This window comes from Microtus oregoni, unplaced genomic scaffold, assembly GCF_018167655.1.
Source record: "Microtus oregoni isolate MIOR12 unplaced genomic scaffold, Mior012 000004F_ref0000308, whole genome shotgun sequence".
NCBI lineage: Eukaryota > Metazoa > Chordata > Mammalia > Rodentia > Cricetidae > Microtus > Microtus oregoni.
The window spans coordinates 11,876,422-11,903,223 of record NW_024543063.1 but is presented as its reverse complement, the minus strand read 5'-3'; the positions used below and the strand labels follow the sequence as shown (position 1 = coordinate 11,903,223).

Genomic DNA, 26,802 nt, shown 5'->3' with positions numbered 1-26,802 from the left:
CAGAGTTGTTTCCTTGTTTTTCTTTATAGCCTTATGTCACTTCTCTGAGCAGTTTTGCCTTTGAACTTCACCCAGATGGGGGTCACACCCTGAGCGTCCTCACGCGCCTCTCTTGCTCCACTTTGTAGATTCATTCACGCTTTGGTGAGCTCGCTTCCTGGCTCTTCCTGCTGCTGCACGGTGTCTCCCATTGCACTCAGCCTTTCTATTAGGGGACTTGAGAGTGGTTTCTAGTTTCGTGCTACTGAAGCGTGTTTCTCAGGTCAGCACAGACCATGAAATTATTCACCCCCTCCTGGTTCTTTAGATATGCGAAACAAATCCCTAACCCTGGAAATCGCTCAGTGCTTCGTACCCTGTCTGGCTAGGACATTCTTTCTCTGGCTACCTGCATGGATAACTCTCACTATTCCACCATTTTATCAGACAGTTCTTCCCCGACTGCCATGCCCACCCTGCTCATCCGCTCTTCTGAACCTCTCTGTGTATTTCTCCACAGTCCTGGCTGTCATCTGACAGAAACACATGTGCTTATCATCTGTTCCTCCCACAAGACTCTCAGCCCGATTCCCATCCATTTCATCAGCTGAGCAGCGGGAACAGTTCTCCGTGAGTCCGGTGGCTTGGATGTTGGCCTCATCTCTGTTGTTTGGAGGCCTGTGAACTTGGGGAACAAATGTTCAATAATTCAGCAAATATTTATTGAGTATCTGTTGGGTGCCAGGTGCTATGATAGACGCTGGCAATAAACCACTGAGCAAAAAGCATGGACAGAACCCTGGCCTCGTAGGTCCTCTATGGCGGTAAACAAAGGGCACAGTAGGCAGTAAGTATAACACGCAAAGTAGGAATTACGTCTGTACTAAGAGAAAGGATGGAGCTGAAGAGGCGAGGAATGGTCACAGGAGATTGGTCAGAGCAGGCCTCGAGCAGGTGATGTGTGGAGGGGGAGAGGCTGCCAGCGCCTGGAGGAAACTGGGCAGGTCTATAGATCGGAGGGCAAACAGGACTTGATTGACATTTTGGAAGAACCAGTTGCTCTCCGGCTGTTGGATTAAGAACAGAAAAACCAGGTTGGAGAAATGGCTCAACTGTTAAGAAACCTTGCTGCAAAAAAAAAAAAAAAAAAGGAAAGAAAGAAAGAAACCTTGCTGCTTTCAGATCCCATGCCCTTTTTCTGAATTATCTGGACACCAGATACATGTGTGGTGTAATATATACATACAGGCAAAAACACTTATACACATAAAACATGAAAGGAAGGGAAGAATAGACTAGAAAAATAAACTCCTACAGGAATTCCTGTGGTTAGTGTGGTTAGTGGGGGAGATGGGTTTTGTTTGTTTGTTTGTTTGTTTGTTTTGGTATTTCGAGACCGGGTTTCTCTGTAATTTTGAAGCCTGTCCCGGAACTCACTCTAAAGACCAGGCTGGCCTTGAACTCACTGAGCTCCACCTGTCTCTGCCCCCCAAGTGTTGGGATAAAAGGCATGTACCACCACTGCCCGATTAAGTGGATACCAGTAGGGTTTTCTGTTGGACTGGAGACAGGCGTTGAGGGATTCAGGATAGCATCGTGCTCTTGACCTGAGCAACGTGAAGCTGGAATTGCCATCATGAGAGTGGGGAGCCCACCAGCAGCAAGGTCCATATTTAGGTCATGTTGAGCTAGTGCTGTCTGCTAGGCATCTCTTGAGAGAGAGGACGTCGAATATTTGGGACAAAGATTCAGGCTCTGATCTGGGGATCCTCCTCATATGGATAGACTTTAAAGCCAGGCTACACGATGATCCAGCCAGGAGTCAGGGCAAGCGGAGGGGAGGAGGAGGCTGGAGCCTCAGCTTCCAGAGCCCCTTCTAGTGCCTTTCAACAGGAGGGAATAGAAACGGTGCTGCCCTGCTGGCTTCGCAGGGTTTGCGTACCCAGGTATACCACACTAGGGTCTGCTTTAGCCAAGGGGTGCGAAGCCCAAAGGGAGAGCACGAATGTGGGGGACTGAAGCCAGGGACCTGAGGTTCTCATCCTTTATTTCCAGGGATGTCACAGCTCGAATACTGAAAGAAGTCATGTGTAAAGGTAGGTCAGTGTCCAGAAAAATCTCCACAATGTCTAAATGAACAGGGTTTAAACTCTGGGTAACAGGGTCTAACTGTTTTAGAAGAAATGAGGACAGAAGAATGAAGGGGAAAAGGAAGGAAGGAAGGAAATGGAGGGAGAGAGAGGGTGGAAGGGAATAAGAGAGGAGAGGGGCCGAGCAGAGTAGAGAGGAAGAACTCTCAGAATCACCTGCTTCTTCACAGGGAAGTGGCAGTGTAAGGGGCTGGCCAGCTCCTCCTGGGGACTCGCACACAAGAAGGCCTTGGGCAGAGAAAGGAGAGGATCACACAGCTTCTCAAGATCTGAGTTTCTAGACCCAGGATTTGCTCCCTCCACTGTCCATCGGCATCAGTCACACATCAGCCCAGGACCAGAGCAGGGAGGTCCCTGGAACTTCTGGTCAGCAGCCACCCAGTATGTGATGTTTTGTGGGTCTTTTAAAAATCTTTTTACACACGGTCCTTGGCCGTGGTGAGGAATCCCAGGTTTTCTCTGTAACTGACTTTCAGCTGACAAGCTTTTGTGGCCTTGTCCCCAGGCAGATTTTTATTTTTTACTTTAAATACATTGAAAGAAGATTCCTTTTTTTTTAAAAATATTTATTTATTTATTATGTATACAATGTTCTGTCTGTGTGTATGCCTACAGGCCAGAAGAGGGCGCCAGACCTCATTACAGATGGTTGTGAGCCACCATGTGGTTGCTGGGAATTGAACTCAGGACCTTTGGAAGAGCAGGCACTGCTCTTAACCACTGAGCCATCTCTCCAGCCTGAAAGAAGATTCCTGATCTTTGAGTCTTATGCCCTGAGGTGAGATTAGGGTGAAATGTAAGACTTCCCCTTTGGGAGCGAGAGTAGCCTCTGCACGGGCTGTAACATCAGAGCGACTTCTCAAATGCCTGATGTTCATAAAATATTTATCATCAGCAGATGGTGACCAGGGGCAAAGCGGCTGCTCTCACTTTCTCTAGAGCCTTTTAGATGTGGTTATCTGAGGGAGGAAGAGGAAGGGCAGCTGCTGGTTGGGAACCCCCCCTTTCTTCATGTGCCCTCCCAAGGCTCCTGTGGCTCCTGGCCACTCCGAATTGGGTTTACACAGCTGCCCACTTCCTGGTCTGGGGCTCACACAGGTTCCCAAGCTGCTTTTTCTTGGGTTATTTTGCTTTATACTTTTTAGCCTGGTCTCTCCTGGCCGCTTTCAGGGTAAGGTGGCTTGATGTGGTTGCTGGAGTCATCAAGACACCTGCCACGATCAAGACTGGGGACTCAGCACTTCCGGTTTTGTATGTGGGTGTGGGTGTGTGCATGCACTTGTGTGGGTGCATTTGGAGATAAAGGGCGTCCTTGGGTGCCATTGTTCAGAAGCTGTCCATCTTTCTTTTAATTATCAGAACTGACCAGTGATCTAGGTTGGGATTACAAAAGTCCTCTGCCATACCCATGCTGCAAGAGTAACTTCTTTTCTCTCTCCAGCCCCTTAAATATTTTTTAAAAAGTCATTGCTAGAATAATCACTTATTTAGAGGCAGGACTCCATCTTCTCTCTGCTTCGAAGGAAGATTTCTTAGTATTGAAGAACATGGCCACACACGTCCTGCTTGGGAGACATTGGGCTGGGGAGGTTGTGACTCTTCAGAGGTGAATGAATTCAGAAGGGCAAGGGGGGGCACTGACGAACACCCCTGGAGAGGCCCTGTTCACTCAGGGCAGCACCTGCTGTTTTTTTTTTTTTTTTCCTGCTTTCCATTGTTCCATTGTCTCCTGAATATCAGTGACTAGGCAGAGCTTGAGTCTCTTAACAGGCTAACTTCAAAACCATTTAGGGCAAGCCTAGATGGGGGAGAACTCAGTAGGGGGCATTTCTATGTGTGTTATGTGTTTCCTGTTTACAGATGAAGTGGCTAGCACTTAACATTGGATGAAGTTGTGTGTGTGTGTGCTCATGCACATGTGTACATGCGTGTGAGTGCTTGTGCAATTCAGCTCCTGTGAGATGATTGCTGTGCCTTGGAGCTAAGGCCCTTCAGTTACAGTCATGTGGTAATTGATCCCACTTAGGGGATGATCTCATCCTGAGGTGGTCTGTCTCTGAGTGAGGCTTCAGTTTTCCTGGAATCCACGTGACTGCAAGTCTAGGGAATACTGGACACTTCTAGGCTGGACTCCAGGGGATCCAGAGTAGGAAGACAGCTGGATGTTCCACCCAGTTGGAAAATACCTTATTTATCTTATCTTCACACTTTTGGTCTTATCTTCACGCTTTTTGGTCTAGAAGGAATGAGATAGGTAAATTTAGTGCTGATCAACTCTGTCTTAACCAGTTTTTCTACAGACACTCCTTAAATGATTACAAGTCTGTGTGCAGACTGGAACAAGACAAAGGAGACAAATGAAACCAGAAGGTGGATGCACCAAGCCTTGTCCCACTCCTGGTTACCCATTGGCTGTCTACAGGTCCCAGAGAAGGGTCAGTGCTAGTGGGCAGAGCGGCAGTCTCTCAGTGCTTGTTATGACACAGTTGCTCAGTGAGTCCCTGCCAGGGACCACACTCAGAAAGGATTGCTAGGCTTTCCTCGGAGAAGTTTAGTTCTTATCTGTCTAAGTGGCATAATGCCCCAGCTCTTCCTGTCCCAGGTGGCTTTATAACTGGAGGGGTGGAATGGGGGGACCCTAGATACAAGGATTGAGTCTATGGCGCTGTGTTGGCTTACAGGTTGCAAGAGCTAGTTAGGCAAAAAGAAGCTGGTTCATTGCCATGATGATCATGGATTGAGCCTGAAACTGTAAGCAAGTCCCCAGTTAAATGCTTTCTTCTGAAAGAGTTGGCTTGCTCCTGGTGTCTCTGCACAGCAGTGAAACACTTGACTAAGACACACACTGCTCCTCATGTGACAGTCGATTGTGACACCACCCCAACTTTCCTCGTTCCTTCTCCAGCCATTGCTCTACAGCCCTTTGATCTGACCTGCCATAGTTCGTGGTTCAGAAGCCTAGCACTGTCTTCAGTCCGACATCAGCTCACCCCTGCTTCTTCACTGTGTGCCGCTGTCATTGCAGTGTGTGTGCACAGAGCTTGGAATACCCCATTCTGTGGGCACACGAAGCCTGTGCTGGCCGTTCTCGAACTGTTTTTCTGCCGGGGTGCTTTGCCCTTGCTCCCTATTTGGGCAAAAGAACCCATAAAAACTCTTGAACTCTGGAGGCTGGAGAGATGGCTCTGCGGTGGCAAGCATTGGCTGCTCTTTCAGAGGTCCTACTTCAATTCCCAGCAACCACATGGTTTCTCACAGCCATCTGTAACATCCCTCTTCTGTTGTGTATGAAGACAAGTCATATACACATACATAAAATAAATAAATATGTTCAAGAAAAGGGGGGAAAACCTCTTGAACGTCCTTCTCCTCTTACGTAATTGGTCACTTCTTCCTTTCTGCTGTTACATCATTGTGTGCTGTGTATTGTGCTTACTGAATTCTAAGGGTGAAACAGCCTGCTGTTTTTACCTATACAAAGTACAGCCATGAGTGACCGAGTGTGTTCAGCATCCTTATCGAAGCCTGCCTGCACAGAACACCTAGGGCACCTGGGGCACCTCTCTTTCTGGGCATCTCTGCTGATTCCCAATCTGGTGACTGGTTCTTGCTTCCTGTTGCGAGATTTCCTGGTGTTAGCTTGAGGTGTGTCCCATTTGTGGCCTTCTTGACATTTACCTCCAGCCTACTACTGGTCATTTCCTCTCATCCCTCCTTCCCAGTGCCTCCTTTTGTTTCTCTGGATGTCTTCTGTGTATTTTCATTTGCCATACCCTGGTGTTACACACTCGACATATTTGCTATCCCATGGCCACTGGGCATTCTTGTTCTGCCTCAAATATAGTGTCACTCTTTCTCCAGGTAAATAACTCAGATCTCAGAGTGGCTTTGCCTCCTCCCACCCCTCTGTGGCTCTCTTCCACTAAGTTCATCTTCATCAGCCGATTCTGCTGTGAGCAGTCACGGACAGCACACTTCCTCAGCTCCATACTCATTCAAATCCTGCCATCCGTCTGTCACTTGAGCTATCTAAATTGCTGATGCATGAATCTGTGCATCTATTCAAACCAGGGCCCCGCACACGTCAATTACATCTTAGTTTTCTCCTTCCCTTCCCTCTTCATTTTCTTACTATTATTAATATTATTATTATTATTTTGATTTTTCAAGACAGGGTTTCTCTGTGTAACAGCTCTGGCTGTCTTGGAACTTGCTTTGTAGACCAGGCTGGCCTCGACCTCACTGAGATCCACCTACCTCTGCCTCCTGAGTGCTGGGGTTAAAGGCGTGCGCCACCACCACCCGATTCCTCTTCTTTATGTATGCAGGGTATCTCTGTGGCACACAGGCTGGCTTCAAGCTTGCTCTGCAGCTCAGGCTGCCCTTGAATTTGTGATCCTTTGCCTGAACTTCCCATGTACTAGAATTTCAGGCCTGTTCCATGCCTAGCTTCTGAATTGCAGAGTTAACAAACCTTTAGAATCTTTTCCTGCATCCCCCACACTTCACCTGGGAGGATCTTTGTAAGCTGTTAATGCTGCTCCTGCCTTGCTCAGGGTTAAAGCCGATCTAGAAAACTGCTAGGTGTGTGGCCCACGGAGCACAATGTTTTTAGCCCCCAGCTGCCTTTCCAGCCTCCTTCATTTTTCTTACTAGTGTTCCCTTTCTTCCAAGGTACACGCAGAGTTTCCTCATTGGCCTCTCTTGCTGCCACCTCTGTTGTTAGCTGTCTCTTTACAGTTCTAGCGTGGCTTCTTCATTATACCTCTTTGGTGCCCACTGCCGCTAGGATCTTCTGCTAGCCATCACAAATGTGTGCCCACTGCCGCTAGGATCTTCTGCTAGCCGGCACAGATGTGTTCTCACAGTGCCTCCTTTAGAGCGCTTATCAGAGAATTGATTTATATAGCCGAGTGGTCATTCAGTAGGAATTTCCCATTCTTGGTTTAGACCAAGAATTCTTGGTTGAGAACCAGAAACAGGAGTCATGTCCATATGCCTGTAGTTTTACTGAGTCCCGTGATAAAGGTGTCTTCATGCTTTGTACATGTTATTAGAGGCAGTGAGTAGCTCCAATGTGACCCTGTTTGTCCTGTCCTTCAGAAGTTAACTAGGGCTGTGTACAGGCATGTCCTGTGTGTGATGCTGCATCACCAGCCTCCTTGAGGCCAAACATGGGTATACTTTGTAAAGGAAACATTCATGAAGCAAGATTATAAGACAAGGTGACTGAACTTTCCCTTTAATGTATGTATGTTTGTGGGGGGCATTGCACGTATGTGTATAAATAGGCATACATGTACGTGGGAGTGCAGGCATGTGGGTACGCACTGATGTCAGTTCATCGTCTGATCGTCTGTCGCTCTATCTCAGTCACAGATGTGCCAATATCATGTCTAGTCTCGCTCGCCAGCTGGCTTTAGGGATCTCCTGTCTGCGTCTTTTGAGGCTGGAATTAAAGGTTGCCTGCCATTCTCACCCAGCTTTCACTTCTGTCCTGGGGTTTCAAACTCTGGTCCACTGCCTTGTGCAGCAAGTGGTGTTTTTTGCTGTTTTGTGTTTTTGAGACAGGGTTTTTGTTTTTGTTTTTGTTTTTTTTTTTTTGAAGCCTGTCCCGGAACTCGCTCTTGTGTAGACCAGGTTGACCTTGAACTCACAGAGACACGCCTGCCTCCGCTTCCTGAGTGCTGGGATTAAACCGCCCAGATGTTTTTTTGTTTCCACTTGACTGGCCTGGAACTTGATAGGTAGACCAGTCTAGTTAGCCTCAAACTCATTGAGATCTGCCTTCCTCTGCCCCTTGAGTGCTGGGATTAAAGTGCATCACCGTCCCTGGCCCAAATTTAAAACAAAACAAAGAAATGTATATGGGTATTTTGCCTGCTTGTATGTTATACAGCTTGTAGCCTTGGAAGCCAAAAGAGTTTGCTGGATCCCCTGGAACTAGAGTTTCAGATGGTTGTAAGCCACCATAAGGATGTTTGAAATTGAACCTGGGTCCTCTGGAAGACCAGCCAGGGCTCTTTACTGCTGAACTATCTCTCCAGGCTCAAAATGTTTTAATATACTCAGCCATGACTCCAGCCTACACTTGAGATTCTTAGTCCTTATCATGCTTTTTGATCATTGAAAGTAATTGGGTGTGTATATTTGTTGTTTAGGGTTTAACTTTTTTCATGACGCTGGAGAGAGGGATCAGCAGCTAAGAACACTGACTGTTCTTTCAGAGGCCCTGGGTTCAATTCCCATTGCCCTCATGGCAGCTCACAATTAATCTGTAACTCCCGTTCCAGGGGATCTGATGCTGTCACACAGACACAAGCATAGGCAAAAACAAATGCACGTAAAAATAAACAAATAATATTCTTATTTTATGTATATCAGTCTTTTGCCTGCATGTATGTCTCTGCACTACAAATGTGCCTAGTACTACAGAGGCCAGAGCCTCTGAAATTGGAATTACAAATGGTTGTGAGTCGCCATGTCCTCTGTAAGAGCCCTGGGTCCTCTGGAAGAGCAGTCAGTGCTCTTAACTACTGAGTCATTTCTCCAGCCCCAGTCTTGTGTGTGTGTGTGTGTGTGTGTGTGTGTGTGTGTGTATGATGTGTGTGTGTGTGTTGCTAGGGATCACACCCATGCCCTAGCACGATGCTCTCCCATTGTACTACAGGGTCAGCCGCACTTCAAGTTTGTCCTTGACCTTAAAGCCGGTAAAAGTTATGTTGGTTTTCGGTTGGGACACCTAGTGTTAAATTTCCTGTTTAGCTGTAGTAATTACTTCTTGTCTATATATGTGATTATAAGTTTTCTGACATTTTTATTATTTACTGCTTATCGATTTTGTTTTTATTTATTCTTGATTTTGGAGGACAGAGTCTCATTGTATAGTCCAGGCTGAGCTTGAACATGTGATTGTCCTGCTTTGCCTCCCAAGTGCTGGTATTGTAGGCATGTGCCGCCATACCTGACTGTTCTATGTTATTTAAAACAGTGCACTTGTACAGGTCAGAGGACAACTTTTAGAGTCGGTTCTGACCTTTGTGTAAATGCTAGGGATTGAATTTAGGACATCAGACATTGACAGTAAGCACCTTTACCTGCTGATCCCTCTTATCATCCCTTTTAGGCAATTTTTTTTTTTTTTTTTTTTTTTGGTTTTTCGAGACAGGGTTTTGAGACAGGGTTTCTCTGTAGCTTTGGTGCCTGTCCCGGAACTAGCTCTTGTAGGCCAGGCTGGCCTCGAACTCCCAGAGATCCGCCTGCCTCTGCCTCCCGAGTGCTGGGATTAAAGGCGTGCGCCACCACCGCCCGGCCCCTTTTAGGCTATTTTTAAAGTGGCAGGTAGATCTTTGAGTTCAAGGCTAGCCTGATTTATGGAGCTAGTTCTAGGACAACCAAGGCTACACAGAGAAACCCTGTCTCAAAAAACAAAACAAAGAAATAACAACAACAAAAAAGAGTTTAATTTTGTTAGTTGTATTGTGTTTATGCTTAATTATGAAAAATAACTTAGGTTCTTTTTGTTGTAATTTGTGTTTCTATTTATATTCTAAAATACAAATATAAGATATAATACATGCATTTAACAAAATTCATATGCTTTCTTTCTTTCTTTCACAGTGGTAACAATCCGTATTCCTCATTTGGAGCAACTCTGGAGAGGGATGATGAAAAGAATTTGTGGAGTATGCCTCATGATGTGTCCCACACAGAGGCAGACGATGACAGGATCTTGTATAATCTGATAGTCATTCGTAATCAGCAGACTAAAGACTCAGAGGTAAGCACTTTCTGAGGTGTTACTATGTACAGCCGAAAGCAGGTGGTAAGAAATTGCTATTGTAGGGCCGGGGCGGAGCTTGGCTCTGCCAGTACAGAGCCTCTTGTGCGAACCTGAAGACCCAAGTTTGATACCCTAGAACTCATAGAAAAAAACTGGGTATGGCAGGACGTCCCTGTCATCTCGGTGCTGGAGAGGCTGAGACACAGGAGAATCCCTGGGTCAGTCTATTGACTCAGTGAGTTCCAGGTTCACTGAGAGGTCCTGTCTCAAAAGGTAAGGTGGAAGGGTGGAGAGATGACTCGGGGGTCAAGTGCTTACTGTACAAGCCTGTGGTCCTGTGTTGGAATCCATAGCTGCATTTCCACTATAATCGTAGTATGCCCCCACTGGAGGCAGGAGAACTGCCAGAAGCCCATGCACCAGCCAGCCTGGAATACACAGTGATGAGCAAGAAAATCCTTGTTTCAAGCAAGGTAGAAGCAGGGACCGATGCCAGAGGTGGTTCTCTTGACTTACAGACACACACGCTACGGTGAGTGTGCTCATACATGCCCACACATACAGAGCTAACGACCCTGTCTCAAAAAACAAAACAAAAGAAGACCAGCTGGAAGGAAAGAATGAGCAGGACTACATGGTCGGGTGGTTAGGCTGGTCTTGAGTTCTTGTTCCCGCCTCGTCCTGCCTTGTGGTAGGGACTCAGCCTATAGATAAGTTGTGTGACATGAACGAAAAGTATCTTAGCAGTGTGCACTAGTACCTGTTAGTTATGGTTAGTGTTGGTCGACTTGCTTGCCACCTTGAACAGGACTCATTTTTAACTTAGTAGTGCAGACTGCATGTAAGGCACTGCTGTTGAAGAACAGTGAGGATGACTTGAAGTCTTAACCCATTCATCTCTTATCTTTGCAGTTGTTCAACAAGCCACAGTCAGATAGTTCAGATAGTTTTGATTTGTGCTTTGATACAGGGTCTCACAGCCTAGCCTAGGCTGACTAGGGAATCACTGTGTAGACCAGGCTAGCCCGGGGCTCACAGAGATCTGTCTGCCTTTGCATCACCTTGCCCAGCTTTTACGGGTGGCTTTAGAAGTGCATGTGTTCTGGTGTCTTGGTTTTGGTGTGGTTTGGTTGCCTTTGGTTAGAGTTGGGCTGGAGACAGGTGGTTCCCTGGCAAGAGCTTCCTGTAGCGGATCCCAGGAGGTGGTTGTCTGCAGCTGAGCCCTGCAGCCCTCCTGGGAGGGACTCTTGTGCCATCTTCTATGTGTGTCTGGAATGACAGTAGAAGAGGCAACAGGTGCCGCGAAACACTCCCCAAGCGCAGCTTCCGAAGCGAGCCAGGTATGGATGGCCGAGGGCCACCTGGAGGTTTTTCTTGTTTGCTTGTTTTTTGTCTTTTTCTTCTTCTTGCTCAAGAAATGACATCAAGCTTGACTCTCAGAGACTATCACTAAGAAAGATAACCAGGTAAATAACATGAAGATTTGATGGTTACCACACATGAAGAGCTTTGGATATCTGTTCACAGGGCTTCCCTTTCTTTAGAAAAATGCAAAAAAGTAATATGATTAATAAAAGATGGCTGTATCTTTCAACAGGTGAAATGAAAGCGTATGAATTATTCATTTCTCACAGATTGGACTGTAGATCACATAGTCTTCTGCACCTTGTTTTTTTTTTTTTTTTCTGTTTCATGTGTTCTGGACACATTTCTATTTCTGTATGCTCACATTTTCTTTATTGCGTTTGGAGGCTTTCTGGTATTCTGTTGCGTAGATTTTCTACTGTTTATTCAGCCAGTACATATTGCTGTTGAGATTTAATTCCTTTTTTTTGCTATTAGAAGCCATGCTGCATTTGACACCTAGGTGAGATGTGTCTTTCTCAGGAATTGCATTCCTGCATCACAGCCTATACATTTAAAATGGAGCTGGAGGGTTGGCTCAGCGGTTAACAGCCCTGGTTGCTCTTCTAGAGGGATCAGGTTCAATTCCCAGCACCCACATGGCAGTTCACCACCACTTGTAACTCTAGTTCCAGGGAATCTGATGGTGTCTTCCAGCCTCCATGGGCACCAGGCACCCACATGGTGCATGTACATACATGCAGGCAAAGCACTCATACATATAAAACAAAACAATTTAATTGGGACCTAGGAAGAACACCTGAGGGTACAGAACGGAGGTTGAGATCTGAGATCGCCCCAGGGATTAGGTCGAAAGGGACATCAGTGAATGATGTAGTTCCTCTCCCCGCCACCCAGCACCCTGGATGGTATTAGGGACTCATGCTGTCTCCACGGGCTTAGTTGCTGAGCTCCAGACAGTTATTGCCATGCAGAGAATGTGGGCCCTAAAATGTTAGAACTTTTGCTTTTTACAGTGAAACTGACAAATCTACATTTTCATTATAAAATAGCCAGATTAAAAAAAAAAACCCTCATACTAGGAAACTTGCCAGCTAACTCAAATGTTAGCAAATTGCTGATACATGAGGACATTTAGAATGGAGTCCTCTCTACTGTAATTATCCCTTTGTCCAGCCTGATGGCACAATGGACTCACCATTGTGTTTTAAGATGAGCTAGAAAGCTGGTAAGCTGGTATTTTTAAGTCAAATTCTGTACTTATTACTATGCTATTTCCTCTCTCAGGAAGGATAGCTTCGGTACAGGTGTTAATAAAACAGACGATTTGGACTTTAAAAATAAAATTCCACCTAATAAAAGGAATGCTAGATAATTTTTAAATATATTGTTTGGAGATTCAAACAGTATGTTAAGGGAGCTGAACAGTGTCTCTCCTTGAGTAACATCAGTACCAAAGACCTGGGAGCATTCATATTTAGCATCCTCTGAATAATGAAAAATAATTCCAGGACAGTGTGTGTGCTAGCTGCAGTCTCTGCACCGAGCCTGAGCTACTGTAGGAGAACTGCATATAGTTAAGACCGACTTACTCCACATGGAAAGGCATGAAGAAAAGGCTCCCAACTTAACTGGCAGTGCCAAAAATGTGAAAAGTAACATCATTTGAATCTCACAGACAGAATTCACTTGCTTTTATGCAAGCCCTCAAGCGTTGATGGAAACTAGACTCTGAGCAGAAGAAACGACACACTGACAGCCCTGTAGGGAGTGAAAAAGCGGTTCCTTGAAGGATGCTGAGAAGTGCTTGCTTTCTGTCTGACTGAGAATGAGCAAACGGTCGCATCCTCAGGTCAGGCAATCGTTGCCCTTGTAAGCTCATTGAACTGCTTCTGCTTCATATAGTGCTCGGTTCTAAGGAGCTTCATGATTGTTTGTGGTTTGTTATTGAAACAATTGATTTATTCGTTTATAAGAAGTAAAATCAGTAAGTACACTGATTTGTCCGAGATAACAATAATGAACAGTGTTTAGCACTAGTTGTCTCAATTTTGTATCTCAGGATGCCCTGGTAAGAACCCAATGAAGCAAGCAATTGTTCTTGTTTCCACTTTAAACAACTTACCCAAGGCCACATACCTGTTGAGTTTAAAGTCAGGATTTGAATCTGAGCTTTATGAGTCCCAAGACACGATAAGTAATGTGAGAGGAACACACGCCACCGGCGATGAATCTAGATTCGTTTTCAGAGAGCGTTGATGAAGTCTGCCCACAGCCTGCGTATGGTTTGGTGAAGCCAGTGGGTAAGAAAGGCATTTTCCAGTGGTGGCGCACGCCTTTAATCCCAGCACTCAGGAGGCAGAGGCAGGCAGATCTCTGTGAGTTCGAGACCAGCTCTGGTCTACAAGAGCTAGTTCCAGGACAGGCTCCAATGCTACAGAGAAACCCTGTCTCAAAAAACCAAAAAAAGGCATTTTATGAGTGGGTGGAGCACCATGCCAGCTGAGGGGCCCTGACCACATTTCAGGACGTGTTTCTCAGCTTTTGATTTTCCATGGTGACTGACGCTACCCACCATTTGCCAAGTTCCACCAGCAGCTCTCTGGGGACTTGCTACTTAATTCTTCGGTGCTAGGAGGAAGCCCAGGATCTGGAACTTGTGAGGCACGTGTTCTGCCACTGACCTGTGTCCCCAGTTCAGATTTGACACTTTGGGTTAAGAAAATGCATGCTAAATGTCAGATCATTCTCATCAACACTTTTAAGTACTTTTTTTTATTTTACAAAAAAGCCTATCTTTTCTCATTTTACATGCCAAATCCATTTCCCACTCCCTTCCCTTCCTCCTGCTCCCTCTACCTTCCCTTCCCTCCCACTCCCCATCTCACCCCCCATCCATCAGGCTTCCCAGGAGGAGTCAACAAAGTCTAGTACATTGTTTTTTTTGTTTGTTTGTTTTTTGTTTTTTTTTAAAAAAATATTTATTCATTTATTATGTATGCAGCATTCCTTCCATGTATGTCTGCAGGCCAGAAGACCCCATTACAGATGGTTGTGAGCCACCATATGGTTGCTAGGATCTTTGGAAGAACAGCCCTAGAACATTGTTTTGAGGCAGGACCAAGGCCCTCCCCGCTATATCTAGGCTCAGCAAGGTATCCCTCCAAAGAGAATGGGTTCCAAAAGGCCAGATCAAGCAGTGGGGATAAATCCTGGTCTCTGCCAGTGGCCCTGCAGTCTACTCCAGCCATACAACTGTCACCCACATTCAGAGGGCCTAGAGTGTTCCTATGCTGGTTCCCTTGCTGGCAGGCCGGAGTTGGAAGACTCCCGTTAGCTCAGGTAAGCTGTTTCAGTGAGTGTCCCCATCATGTTCTTGACCTCTTTGCTCTTATCCTCACTCCTCCCTCTCTTCGACTGGACTTTGGGAGCTCAGCCCAATGCTCCACTGTGGTTCTCTGCATCTGCTTCCATCAGTTGCTGGATGTAGGTTCTATGGTGACATTTAAGAGAGTCATCAATCTGACCACAGGGCATTTTAGACACTCCACTATTGCTTAGGGTCTTAGCTGGGGACATCCTTGTGGATTCCTGGGAACTTCTCTAGTGCCAGGTTTCTTGCTAGCCCTTAATGGTTCCCTCCGTCAAAGTATCTCTTTCCTTGCTGTCAGTCTCTGTCCCTCCTCCATTTCGACCATCCTGTTCCTTCTAGTTCTTCTCCTCCCTCCCCTTCTACCTTTTCTGATCCCCCCACCCCATGCTCCCAATTTTCTCAGGAGATCCTTTTAAGTACATTTTAAGTTTTAATGAATTTTTGATATTCTGTGCTTACTTTCAAGTAAGGACTAGATTCTGGTATTGTGTTACCGGGCATAGCACATAGGCTTTGTAATGTTTAAAATAGTATCTGACCTTTCCTGGAGCTATTTCTAGTGCTGGATTATGCACTCAAGATATCATGTCCTTAATCTGAAAAGAAACTGCAGAGTGAAGTTGATTGGATGTTTGCAGGGAGAAAGAAATGACAGGCTGAACTGGTCACCGACCACCCACATGGAGACTTGAATGTTCTAGCGTGTTCTGCCTTACCATCCCCGCAGGTCTCCAGAGTTGGGCAAACCTCACTTTTTTGCGGCTACCTGATTGCCTACAAAGGGGCCAACCTTGACTAGTGTTGGAGATAGGGCTGCAAGCTCACCGCAACCCAGAAGGAGCAAAATAACAGTGAAAGTTTAAGCAGTTCTCCAGATAACTCTGGCTTCTCCCAGATACCTTTTGTTTGGAGAACCAAATAATCGAATCATGGAATTCTTTTGTTTGTTTGTCTGAAGTGCTGGGGCTCAACCCGGGGGGGGGGCATGTCAACTTTTCTGCAGTCCTGAGCAGATCTTGTCTGCTGGACCGGGGATTTGAGGACCTGAAAGAATGGGGTGGACTACAGTCTACTGCTGTAGGCAGCCTTACTCCAGTTTCAGTGCGCTTTTATACACAAAGGTAACAAGGCAGTGATTCAAGGAAGGTTGTTTGAGTTCAGAAAAACATATAATTTAAAAAAAGAATGCCAGTAAGCACATACTAAACATTGACAGAGTAGCCCTTTCCCAGAGCTTTCTCAGGACAGACCAATCTTAACACAATTGCCTAGCAAGTGCTATATCATGGAAGGCACGAAAGCAAGGCAGAAGGCCCCGTATCTTGTCTCAGGGTCCACTGACCAGATTGGGTTCTATAGCTATGTTCTGACATTCAACATGAATAAACATGTCTTACAAATTGAACACAGGAGACACGAAATCACGTCCAAGAACAAAATGCACCTGAGGTCAAAGGTCCTCTGCCTTTCTTCCTGGAGCCTCTCTCACGGTTCCTTAAGGCATTATTCACCATGCGTCATCCTTCTGTCCGCGTTCCGACAGGCCTTGTGCAACTGCTCCAAAACCGAGCCCCGCCTCGGTCCCAAATGCACCTGCTCTTTAGTTTACTTTGCTAGGAACCATTTGGGTTTAGGTGACTTAGAGGGGAGTTCAAGAAGCATAGGATCTGAGGAGCCAGGGGTCTTGCCCTGTGTTCTAGGTATGTGTTGGTGAAGTACTGTGCCGTGTGCTAAGCGCTGTATGTGCGGCATGCTGCCCTGATGAGTAATGAGTTCTCGGGAGCTTAGGGAGGAGGAGTTTCAACCGGTAAGCCTAGGAAGCTGAGTCACCTCAAGGGGTTGGAGGAAATGAGTGGAGTTACTGGGGTCCCAGCTCAGGTCTGTGACCCACAAACCTGTCTGACTAGACACACTCTTCTGGGCTGGGTGTGGGGGCACTAGCCTTTAATCCCAGCACTTAGGAGGCAGAGGCAGGTGGATCTCTGAATTTGAAGCCAGTTCTGTCTACAGAGTGAGTCACAGGACAGCTTGGGCTGAGAGACAGAGAAACCGTGTCTCGAAAGAAACAAAACAAACAAACAAAAAACACTCTTCTGGGCTCTCCAGTAAGTTTGGGAAAACCTCTTTGGCTGCTTTTTGGTTAAAGCCAAAGTTGCCTGAGAAAATACTGACTTACTGCCTTCAGAAGACAGTGGAGACTTCGTGTGTTTGTTTTCAGGGGCAGACTTTATACAGGGGAATCAGAGTGATGACTTTGGTGATTGTGGGTAATACTGGTGACACGCCTTCAGTGGCATATTCTGGCTAGTATAGTCCCCTGAACTGCTTATCTGCCTTAGTATCCCTTTTAAAAAGGGTAGCTCTTTCCAGAGGCCAACATTAGCATACCCGACATTTTTTACCTTACACGTCTATGTGAGCCTTGTCAACCACGGGCAAGTGGGGGGGGGGCAGGACCCCGTTAGGTGCACTGTAGCATGCTTAATGGTGAAGATCGTGGGTTTCGGAATAATGCGGCTTGGAGGTAAGAGTTGTCTTGTCACCGTGTTCTTCAACCTTAGGGTGACTATACTATTTGTTTCTAAGTCACCAAGTCTTAACTAGGAGGAAAGAAGCTGTTTGCTAATGTCTCGTATATCTGGCCAAAACTATAATTTGAGACTTCTCTGGAGAAGCTGAGACATAGACCACCTTTCTTTTTCTTTCTTTGCTTTTTTTTTAAATTGTGGTAAAATATACAGAAGATAAAACTTACCATTTAGTTATTGTTTTCTTTTTAAATGTGTACGTGTGTTTGTGTGTATGTAATTTGTTCGAGTGTGCACATGAACAAAGGACAACCCCAGGTGCTATTCTTCAGGTTCTGTTTGAAATTACCTGGCGCAGAGTGCGTAGGAAACATGGAACTCACAACAAACCTGCTTAGGAGTTTATTAGAGGGGGCGTGCCCAGGCCTGGGAAGTCAGCGTGCAGAGAGAGGGGAGATGGTGCATCCAGCTTTTAAAAGCTTAGTGCATGCACACAGGGGGTTGACATGGCTACATCATACATAGATGACAGGTGGGGTGTGATGGGGTGGGTCACGCATGTGCGCAAGGGCTTAGCTAAGTCATATGCGAATCATGTGGGGGCCCTTTAATATGGGTGGGGTCATCTGGCACTTCTGCCTGAGGGCTTGTCTGCACCTGCTTGACCCCTAGAACCAGGAAGTCTCAGCCTTATGTGGCTGAAACTATTACACTGTCCACCTTGTTTTTTGAAACAGGGCTCTCGCTGGCTGGCGTGGAACTTACTAGTCTAGACTGGCTGGATCGCAAGCTCTAGGACCCACCTGTGCCCCCTCACCCAGCGCCAGGATTACAAGCACCTGCCATCATTCCTGGCCTACAATTATTTTCTTTAATTTCCTTATCCTTTTTTTCTGGGGGGAGGGTGCCACATGTGCCTACCATGCATGTGGGGAGGGCAACTTGTAGGAGTTGGTTCTCCTGCTCCTCTGCCTTCTGAGTGCTGATACCGTAGGCATGCGCCGTTATACCCAGATGTTGTGTCGTGTTTAAAACAGAGCTCTTGTGGAAATTCCAGGACAGCTTGTTGGAGTGAGTTTGGGATTGAACAGGGGTCCTTAGGTTTGGCAGCAAACACCTTTACTACTGAGACTTCTCATCAGCCTGCGTCCTTTGTTTACATTGGTTCTGGAGGCTGAGCTCAGGTCCTTATGCTTGCCCCGCCAACAGACATTTTACCAACTGAGGTGGTTTGAAAGAAAATGGCCCCATAGGCTCATAGGGAGTGGCACTGTTAGTAAATGTGGCCTTGTTAGAGTAGGTGTGGCCTTGTTGGATGAAGTGTATCACTAGGGGGTGGACTTTGAGGTCTCAGATGTGGCAGTCTCTTCCCTGGGGTTCCAGATGTAAAACTCTCAGCTACCTCTCTAGGACCATGTCTGCCTGCATGCCGCCATGTTTCCTGCCATGATGACAGCGGACTCAACCTCAGAACTATATGCCAGCCCCAATTAAATGTTTTCCTTTATAAGAGTTGCCATGGCCGGGCGGTGGTGGCGCACGCCTTTAATCCCAGCACTCGGGAGGCAGAGACAGGCGGATCTCTGTGAGTTCGAGGACAGCCTGTTCTACAAGAGCTAGTTCCAGGACAGGCTCCAAAGCCACAGAGAAAACCTGTCTCGAAAAACCAAAAAAAAAAAAAGGGTTGCCGTGGTCATAGTGTCTCTTCAGCAATAGAAACCCTCACTAAGACACTGACTTATCTATCTCCAGCTCATTTTTATTTTTTATTTATTTTTTTAAAATATTTATTATGTATACAATATTCTGTCTGCGTGTATGTCTGCAGGCCAGAAGAGGGCACCAGACCTCATTACAGATGGTTGTGAGCCATCATGTGGTTGCTGGGAATTGAACTCAGGATCTTTGGAAGAGCAGGCGATGCTCTTAACCTCTGAGCCATCTCTCCAGCCCCTCCAGCTAATTTTTAAACTTCCTTGAGTAGTCTGTGTAGCAGCAGTAAGGACATCCATCGTCTTTGAGCTGTTCCACCGGCAGCCTCCAAAAGATCTTTAACTCTGTTCCCATTAAATGATGACTGCGAATTTTCTTCGTCCCTCATCCCCTTTCTATAAATAAGCTCTATACATTTGTCTACTTTTAGCACCTTATGCAAGGGGAATCCATATACCTGTTCACATGCACAGTATGTCAGTCACATGCAACCTCCATCCCCCAAAAGATGAAAGAATGAAAGCAATTAGACAATCTATTCTGATTGAAAGAAAAATTTTAATGCTTCATTTTATTTTATGTGCCTTGTGATTTTAGTGTGTGTCTGTGTGAGGGAGTCAGGTCCTTTGGAACTGGAGTTACAGAAAGGTGTGAGCTGCCATGTGGGTGCTGGGAATTGAACCCAGGTCCTCTGGAGGAGCAGAGAGTACTCTTAAGGACTGAGCCATCTCTCCAACCCCGAAAGAAAAAGAAATGAAAAAGTCAAAGGTGGTAGCAGATGCCTGTAATCCTGGCACGAGGGGAGGACAAGCGACATCTGGGCTTGCCGTCCAGCCAGTCTAATCTAGTTCGTTAGTTGCTTGCAGACTTCCAGGCCAGCAAGGGAACCATGTATCAAAAACCAGGGTGGACAGTGTCAGCATTACAGCCGAATGGAAAGGTATCCTGGCAGCTGAGAGCCAAGAAATACCACCAAGCCACACCGTACAGCAAACCTCATACAAGAGATTTATTGGGAGGGAAAAAAACAAGAAGGTGGTTGCCTCCTCTTGGTTGCTAAACAGCAGCGAACTGAACAGGATAAAGGGCTTATATAGAGTTTCTTGGGAGTGGGTGGAACTTCTCAGGGTGGATCTTTCCAGGGTGGAGATAGGTGGGATTTCATGTCCAGAGATTGGGTTTTTTTACTCTGTAGGGTGGGGGCACGGCCCAGGGCAGTTAGAGCATTATGTGGGTGGAACCTGGCCGCGCGCGCGCGCGTGTGTGTGTGTGTGTGTGTGTGTGTGTGTGTGTGTGTGTGGCGCCGGGGACTTATAGCATGTGGGATTGTGATATTTCACTTAGTCTAGTGTCTTCATCTGTGCTGTAGCATGCGTTAAGATTTTCTTTCTGAAATCTGAGGAAGACTTATGTTCTCTGCCAGCACATCAGCCATCAGTGACATGAGGCTCTCTGTTCCACCTTTAGGAGTTTGTGAGTGATATTGTGAACACAAGTACACTCGTATCTGTTAGGGTCTTGCTTTTGTCAGAGTATGTGCTCAGACATGTGTTTAGTGTGTGAGGAACTGCCGTACCATTTTCCATAGCAGCTGTACCCTTTCCTATCCCCACCTGCCATGTGCAAGACTTCCAGCTTCTCTAAATCCCCAGGGACACTGGATACCTCCTTAACCTTCCAGTCTACCAACAGTGCACTGTACAGCTTCCAAATTGATCCGTTTTTATATACATGTAGTTATAGTGGACACGGTGCACTAATCAAACCCACTCAGTATTGGCATTTGGGAGGTAGCCCAAGAGGTGGAGTGTGTCAGAGATTTCCTCTATCTGCCTCTCCCTCCCCTAAGGAAGTGGAAAGGGCAGAAGAATGGGAGCTTTTTGTACCTGAATTCTGTGTCTTGGGCCCATGATGAGGAGGGTCATGTACGAGGAGGGTATAATGGCTTGATCGCTTTTCCTTACTGTTCTTTATTTTTGCTTTGATTTCTTTTATTAACTTTATTATTTGCATGGTGTGTGTGTGTGTGTGTGTGTGTGTGTGTTTATGTGTAGAACAACTTTCAGGAATTGGTTCTTGCCTTCCAGTGTGTGAATCCCAGGGATTGAATTTATGTCATCGGGCCAGACTGGCCTGAAATCTCCTTAAGTAGTTTCCACTGGCCTTGGACTTGGTACCTTTCTGCCTCAGCCTTCCGAGTACTGGAATTAAAAGGCCTGTGTCACCACGCCTGTTCTACCGTTCTTGAGGTTCTGACCTCATTGGCTGCCATCTCCTGAAGCTGCAGGAAGGTTTGTGGAAGCGGTTAGTGTACTTATAAGTACCGACAGTTCTGTGAACTAGGCTGGACTAGCTGGGCAGAAACTGCCAACTTCCTCCTTACCCAGTGCTTCAGGTCTCTGAAGCAGATTGCCACGCCTCTGTGATGTAGTGTTCGTGGTAAGGAAGGCCACTTCTTTATTGGCAGGTACAAAGCAATTGGCTGGTAGGATTTGTCTCTTCATAAGCCAGATGGAGTTGAGAAGAAAGTAAAGCTATAAACCGGTTGTAAAAGTCTTATTTTCAAAACAGACACACAGCACAGTGTGATGGCCCATGACTTTAATCTCTGCACGCAAGAGGCGCAGGCAGGTGAGTTCAAGGCCAGCCTGGTCTACAAGTGAGTTCTAGGATAGCCAGGGCTACACAGAGAACTCTGTCTCTGAAAAACCAACTAAGCAACCAAACAAACCAATAGCAAGCTGAAGCACTGGGGGGTGGCATCAAGCTAAGTCTCCAGTGACCTTAGCATCAGCTTTGGTTGTCCCAAGAACTACTGAGGGCATCAGACTTCTACTGCCTGCCTGCTGTCGTCATGGGTGCAACGCGAGGCTTCTCACAGCTGCCTGAAGGACTAGATGAACTGTTTACTTTTAAGAAGAAAATGAGTAAGAGAAACAGAGAGCTTAATGGACTTTTCTTAATATGTCTGAGGAGAAATGGGCTTCGATCAGTGTTGATTATAGACCAGTCTGTCAACTCAGGGCCTAGAACTGCATACTTCTGGTCATTGTTATAAATTTAAGCGGAAATAACCAGGCCGTTCTGATGAACTTACAGGCACAAAAAAAATTTTACAGGAAAACAATGTGAGGCATGTTCCAACTTCAGAAAACCCCAGTGTGTGACGGCTGCTTGAAGACTGTCTAGGACCCCAGTGTGTGACGGCTGCTTGAAGACTGTCTAGGACCCCAGTGTGTGACGGCTGCTTGAAGACTGTCTAGGATATTGTAGGGAGGGGAACGGCGACAATATGGCGGCTGTCTCCGTGTCCCAGAGGAGCTCGAGTTCTGCCTGTTGTGTCTGTTTATAAGTTCATCTTGTTAAAAATGATAGGGAAGGTTTGATGTTAGAATTAGTGCTGCTGGTCTCTTCCCCATTTGTGCTTCATTTTATTTTATTTGTTTGTTTTTTTGACATTTTCTAACCTTGACTGGTCTGAAACTTGTTACTTGGACCTGGGATTAAAGGCGTGTACCAGCATGTCTGGCCACTTTATCATTTATTTATTTATTTTTGTTTGCGCCCCCCCCCCCCCCCCCCCCGTGGTTTCTCTGTGTAGCCCTGGCTGTTCTGGATCTTGCTCTGTAGACCAAATTAGCCTTGAACTCAGAGATCCACTTTTTTTTTTTTTTTGGTTTTTCAAGACAGGGTGCCTTATTTTCCCTTTCTTCTTTCCTTCTTTCATTATGGTTAATTTTTTCAAGGATTTATTTATTTTATTTATATGGCAGCTCTATCAAGTTTATGCCAGAGGAGGACATCAGATCAGATGGTTGTGAGCCACCATGTGGGTGCTGGGAATTGAACTCAGAACCTCTGGAAGAGCAGCCAGTGCTCTTAACCACTGAGCCATCTCTCCAGCCCCCCGTTAATTTATGTGTCAAAGTATCTGGGCTACAATGTACAGGTGTTTGGTCAAATATTCTGGGGACTGGCAAGATGGCTCAGTGGGTGAAAGAGCTATTCATGCACGCTTGAAGATCGGATTCAGAGCCCCAGCTCCCATTTTAAAAGCTGGGCGGGATGGCGTGCCTGTGAGCTCAGCAACGAGGAGACAGAGATACAGGATCCCTGGAGCTCAGTGGCCAGACTCTACCTATGTCTGTTCGCTTATGTCTGGGGTCCTTGACACACCATGCCCAGCTTGTAAGTGGTGATGAGGATCTAGACACAGTGCCTCCAGCAAGTGCAGCAAGCACTTTAAACCACGCCCCCAAGTCATCTTCCTGGCCTCTTATCACATTGTTTTACAAAGTAAATCTATCCCGATGAAAGTACAGGTTAGTGTATCAGATCACAAATGGCGATACTAACTAGTAGGTGGTATGCAGCTTGACTGGCCATGAGATGGGATTTATGGGTACTTCTGAGAAAGGTAGTTTTGTTTGATTACTAGATGGATAGGTATGATTATGTCTTGAGTAAAAAAAGCATACCACACAGTGGAGACATTTACTTTTTGGCTTTATTGTTTTCTTACATTCTTACTGTTTGGATACATTTCAGGTGTGTTACTTTGTATGCGTAGATTTTATTTCAATAAAATTCTAAACTGTTTTACTTTGCTTTGCTGTAGGTGCACTGGGAAAGGGCAGGGGTTGGGGAGGTGTGTGTTCAAGGAGAGGTGGGAGCCGGCTTGTGGAATTCCTCCCAACTGGACTAGTTTGAGAGCGGGAAGCCATCAGTCACCTTCCGAAGCCAGTCACATCATCCGAGCTTTGTTGTTGCCTTTTTGCCGCACTCAGCCTTGTAAACATCCCTGCCCCGACTCCTGCCCTCTGTTGGTCTTGCTCCTATTAGGATAAATGAAATTGGCTCTTAATTGCACGGAACTCTTGAGAGCCCTGGGACTGACACACTGGGACTTGCTGGAGTCAGTTTGACCCAGTTGTGGAATCACGCAAGGGTTCTGGAGGGCTCTCCAGGAGAGCCGCAGGGCTCCTTTGCTGGCTTTGATCGCACCTGTGTGGGCAATGAGTTCTGGTGGGGGTGGAGAACTGCTCCTCAGCCTTCAGCTCCCCAGGGTGCTGGTGAAGGGGAGTGTCTGGGTGGGGGTGGGGGAGCTCCTGGATACCTGTTGTTCCATCGTGCTGGTTATGCATGGCGGTTTTGTTTTCAGCGCAGAAGTAAGCCGTGTCACTCTTCTGGGGTTGTGCAATTTAAGAAGCAGGCCCTGTAGTCTCAAGAAATAATTGCCAAGTTTAATTATGTGTCAGGTGAGGAAACGTCACACCCCAGCTCTTTTTTTTTAAAACTAGTTTGTCGTCATTGTTATCAAAGCACTTAACTTGGGGCAATTTTCTGTGGCCCTGAGTTAAGAATTAGTTCCTTCTTCCCTAAGCAATGTGTTTTGTTGTCCTCTGCTGCAAGCTTGCAGGAAGTATGCGTTGGGGCCACAGGTTGCTAGTGCTGCCTGTGCTGTGTTTGATTAAGATGGAGAACCAAGAGATCCACCCGTCCACCCTTGATGATTCCCTAGTACCTGGCCAGCTGTCCCCGAGGGCTGTGGTGGAGGCCGCCTTGTCTATCGTCACCACATCTTACTTGTTCAGCTGCACAGCTGGATGTGGTTCAGCTTCATTTTTTTACCCCGATTTTTTTTTTTTTTGGAAGCTTCAATTGACCTAACCAGAAAAAAAATAGGTGCAAAAAGTATGGCTACAAATCTGTTGCATTGTGGTTTGTGACTGAATCTAGACGTCCCTTGGGGGCATGCAAAAAACTAAGCCGCATCATACTGTGCACGTCCTTTTTCTGTATAAAGTGGGTAAGTCTCAGTACTTTCTTAGTGGGGCTGGGGAGCTGCAGTGTGCAGTCATGCCCTGCTACTTCCTGTGTCTATCTGTCCTCGGTCCTCCAAAACCTCTGTGGCTAATTTTGGTCTGCCCTCTGATTCAAAGCAGACGTCTTGGAAGTGTCAGAATGTGATCAAAATATCCCACAACGTAGGGCTGCCACTCGGCAGTTTCGAGAGAGGAAACTGAACTTGTTGTCCACATCCATGAGTAATCCCAAGAGCCTGATCTGCTCAGTGCTTTTTTGCTGGGCTTCCAGCAAGAAATGTGGGTAGCGTTACCACGGCAACCGTAGGGACTTCCTTGGATTAAAATTGAAACAGCTTCGCCACCTTCTGAACCCTGCCAGAAGCTTGGGGTCCAGGATTCCCTGGAATGGAGACCTGGGGTTGGAGGCCAAGGCACTGAGCAGAGACAGTTAGCATCTGACCGGTCTCTGGGGTGGTAAGGGAAGACTGGACAGCTCGGGATGCCCAGGATGCCTTTCCCATCTGATAGACCATGCAGGGAATTTGAGGACTGGTGCCCCCCTTTCCTGCACCCACTCACCCCACCTGCCTCTCTGCCCCAGTTTCGAAAGGGCAGTTCTTGTCTTCTGTTCTTGTCTTCTGTTTCCGCTGCTTCCCACCGCTGCAGAAAGTTGAGGGAAGGCAGAGAGCTGAGCCTCTGTTCAGGCCATTTGTCCTTTTGTTCTTTATTCCCCTTTGGCCCAGGACATCTCACCTGTATTTGTCTGTCCCCATCTTTATGTGACCTTCTCATTTGTCACACGGTGAGAACCTGGTCAGTCGGAGAGCATCAGATTCCCGGGGACTAGACTTACAGGGAATCGTGAGCTCCCTGGTGTGGGTGCGGGGAACTGACCCCAGGTCCCCGGAAGGAGCAGGAGGCGCCCTCTCTCTCCTGCTTGTCTGTCTCTCTTGCCAGCCCCACATGCTACCACTTTAATGGGTTAACCCCTGCCTGGTTTGCCTCTGTCGCCTGTTTTTGGCTGTTTGGAGACTAGGAGGTGTGGTGTGCCTACTGAAACATTTCCGAGTGACACTTTCCCAGTGTACCCCTCCTTCCAGGTGTGGGTGGCACACTGTTGCGTTTTAGCCAGTTGTGGAAGCTGACACTGTGCTTCTGGCCCAACAATTAACATTCACTGTCTCGTTCTGTTTTCTGTTGCCAAACAGAATAATCTGGTAATAAGTGAAAGAAAATTTTATTTGGGCTCATGGCTTGGCAAAGGAGGAACTCTAAGAAGATGGCACGGACGGGACCTGTGCCAACTGAGTTCATGGCGGTTTCAGAAGAAACAGCACACGAGGGACTCGCTCACTTTATAGTAGTCCTCTCTGACGTAACTAATTGTGGTGGTTTGACCAAAATGCCCTCCACAGAATTCGTTCCCATTTGGTGGTGCTGTTTGGGGAGGGTTAGGTGTGATCTCTGGGGGGGGAGTTTTGAGAGTATATGACCTACGTCCTCAACTTACTTCCGTTTCCCTCTCTTTCTGCTTTGAACTTGCCGTTGAGGGTATGACCTCTCAGCTTTAAGCTCCCGCCGCCATACCTCCCCACTGTGATGGGCTCATATCCCTTACGTGTGTTACCTTGATGATGGCATTTTACCATGGTAACAGAAAAATAATTAATACTCGAATTCAGTCCTTTGTGATCCCTATTTATCCTTTCATGAGAGTGGGGCTCTTATGACATCACATCCAGAACTGTTGTTTCAGTAGCAATTAAACTTCAGCGCTGTTGTTCTTTCTGCGCAGTTGGATGCGGGGTTGGAGAGAAAACACGAGACACACGGTGGTCCCACGTGGGTGAACTTTAATGGGGGGGGTGACGACAGGTGAGGGACGGGGGTGAAGAGACGAAAGGGAAAAAGGGGGCGAGTTATGGCGTCCCCCCCGTTTTTAAAGGGGGATCCAAGTGCGTCTGGGAGTGTAGTTCGGTGGGATGCTGGGAACTGTAGTCCAGCTGCCTTGTCTCCAAAAGGAACAGCAAGCGCAGCTTTCGGTGGGACAAACCGTATTGAGAACCACAGCACGAGCTTCTCACAGGATGCTTTTGCTTCTATA

General features: G+C 46.6%; 1 protein-coding gene across 2 annotated transcripts in view; it reads left to right on the top strand.

Moving 5' to 3' along the window:
• Mreg (melanoregulin) overlaps positions 1-26,802 on the top strand; it is a 61,873-nt gene that overhangs the window by 12,633 nt on the left and 22,438 nt on the right. Inside the window, exons 1-2 of one of the 2 annotated variants that reach the window (XM_041650973.1) lie at positions 517-609; positions 9,750-9,909. In XM_041650973.1, coding sequence (XP_041506907.1) covers positions 9,817-9,909 — 93 coding nt within the window. In that variant the 5' untranslated portion in view covers positions 517-609; positions 9,750-9,816. Of the gene's footprint in view, positions 1-516; positions 610-9,749; positions 9,910-26,802 lie in introns of those variants that run through there. The other variant, XM_041650972.1, reaches the window with a different exon arrangement.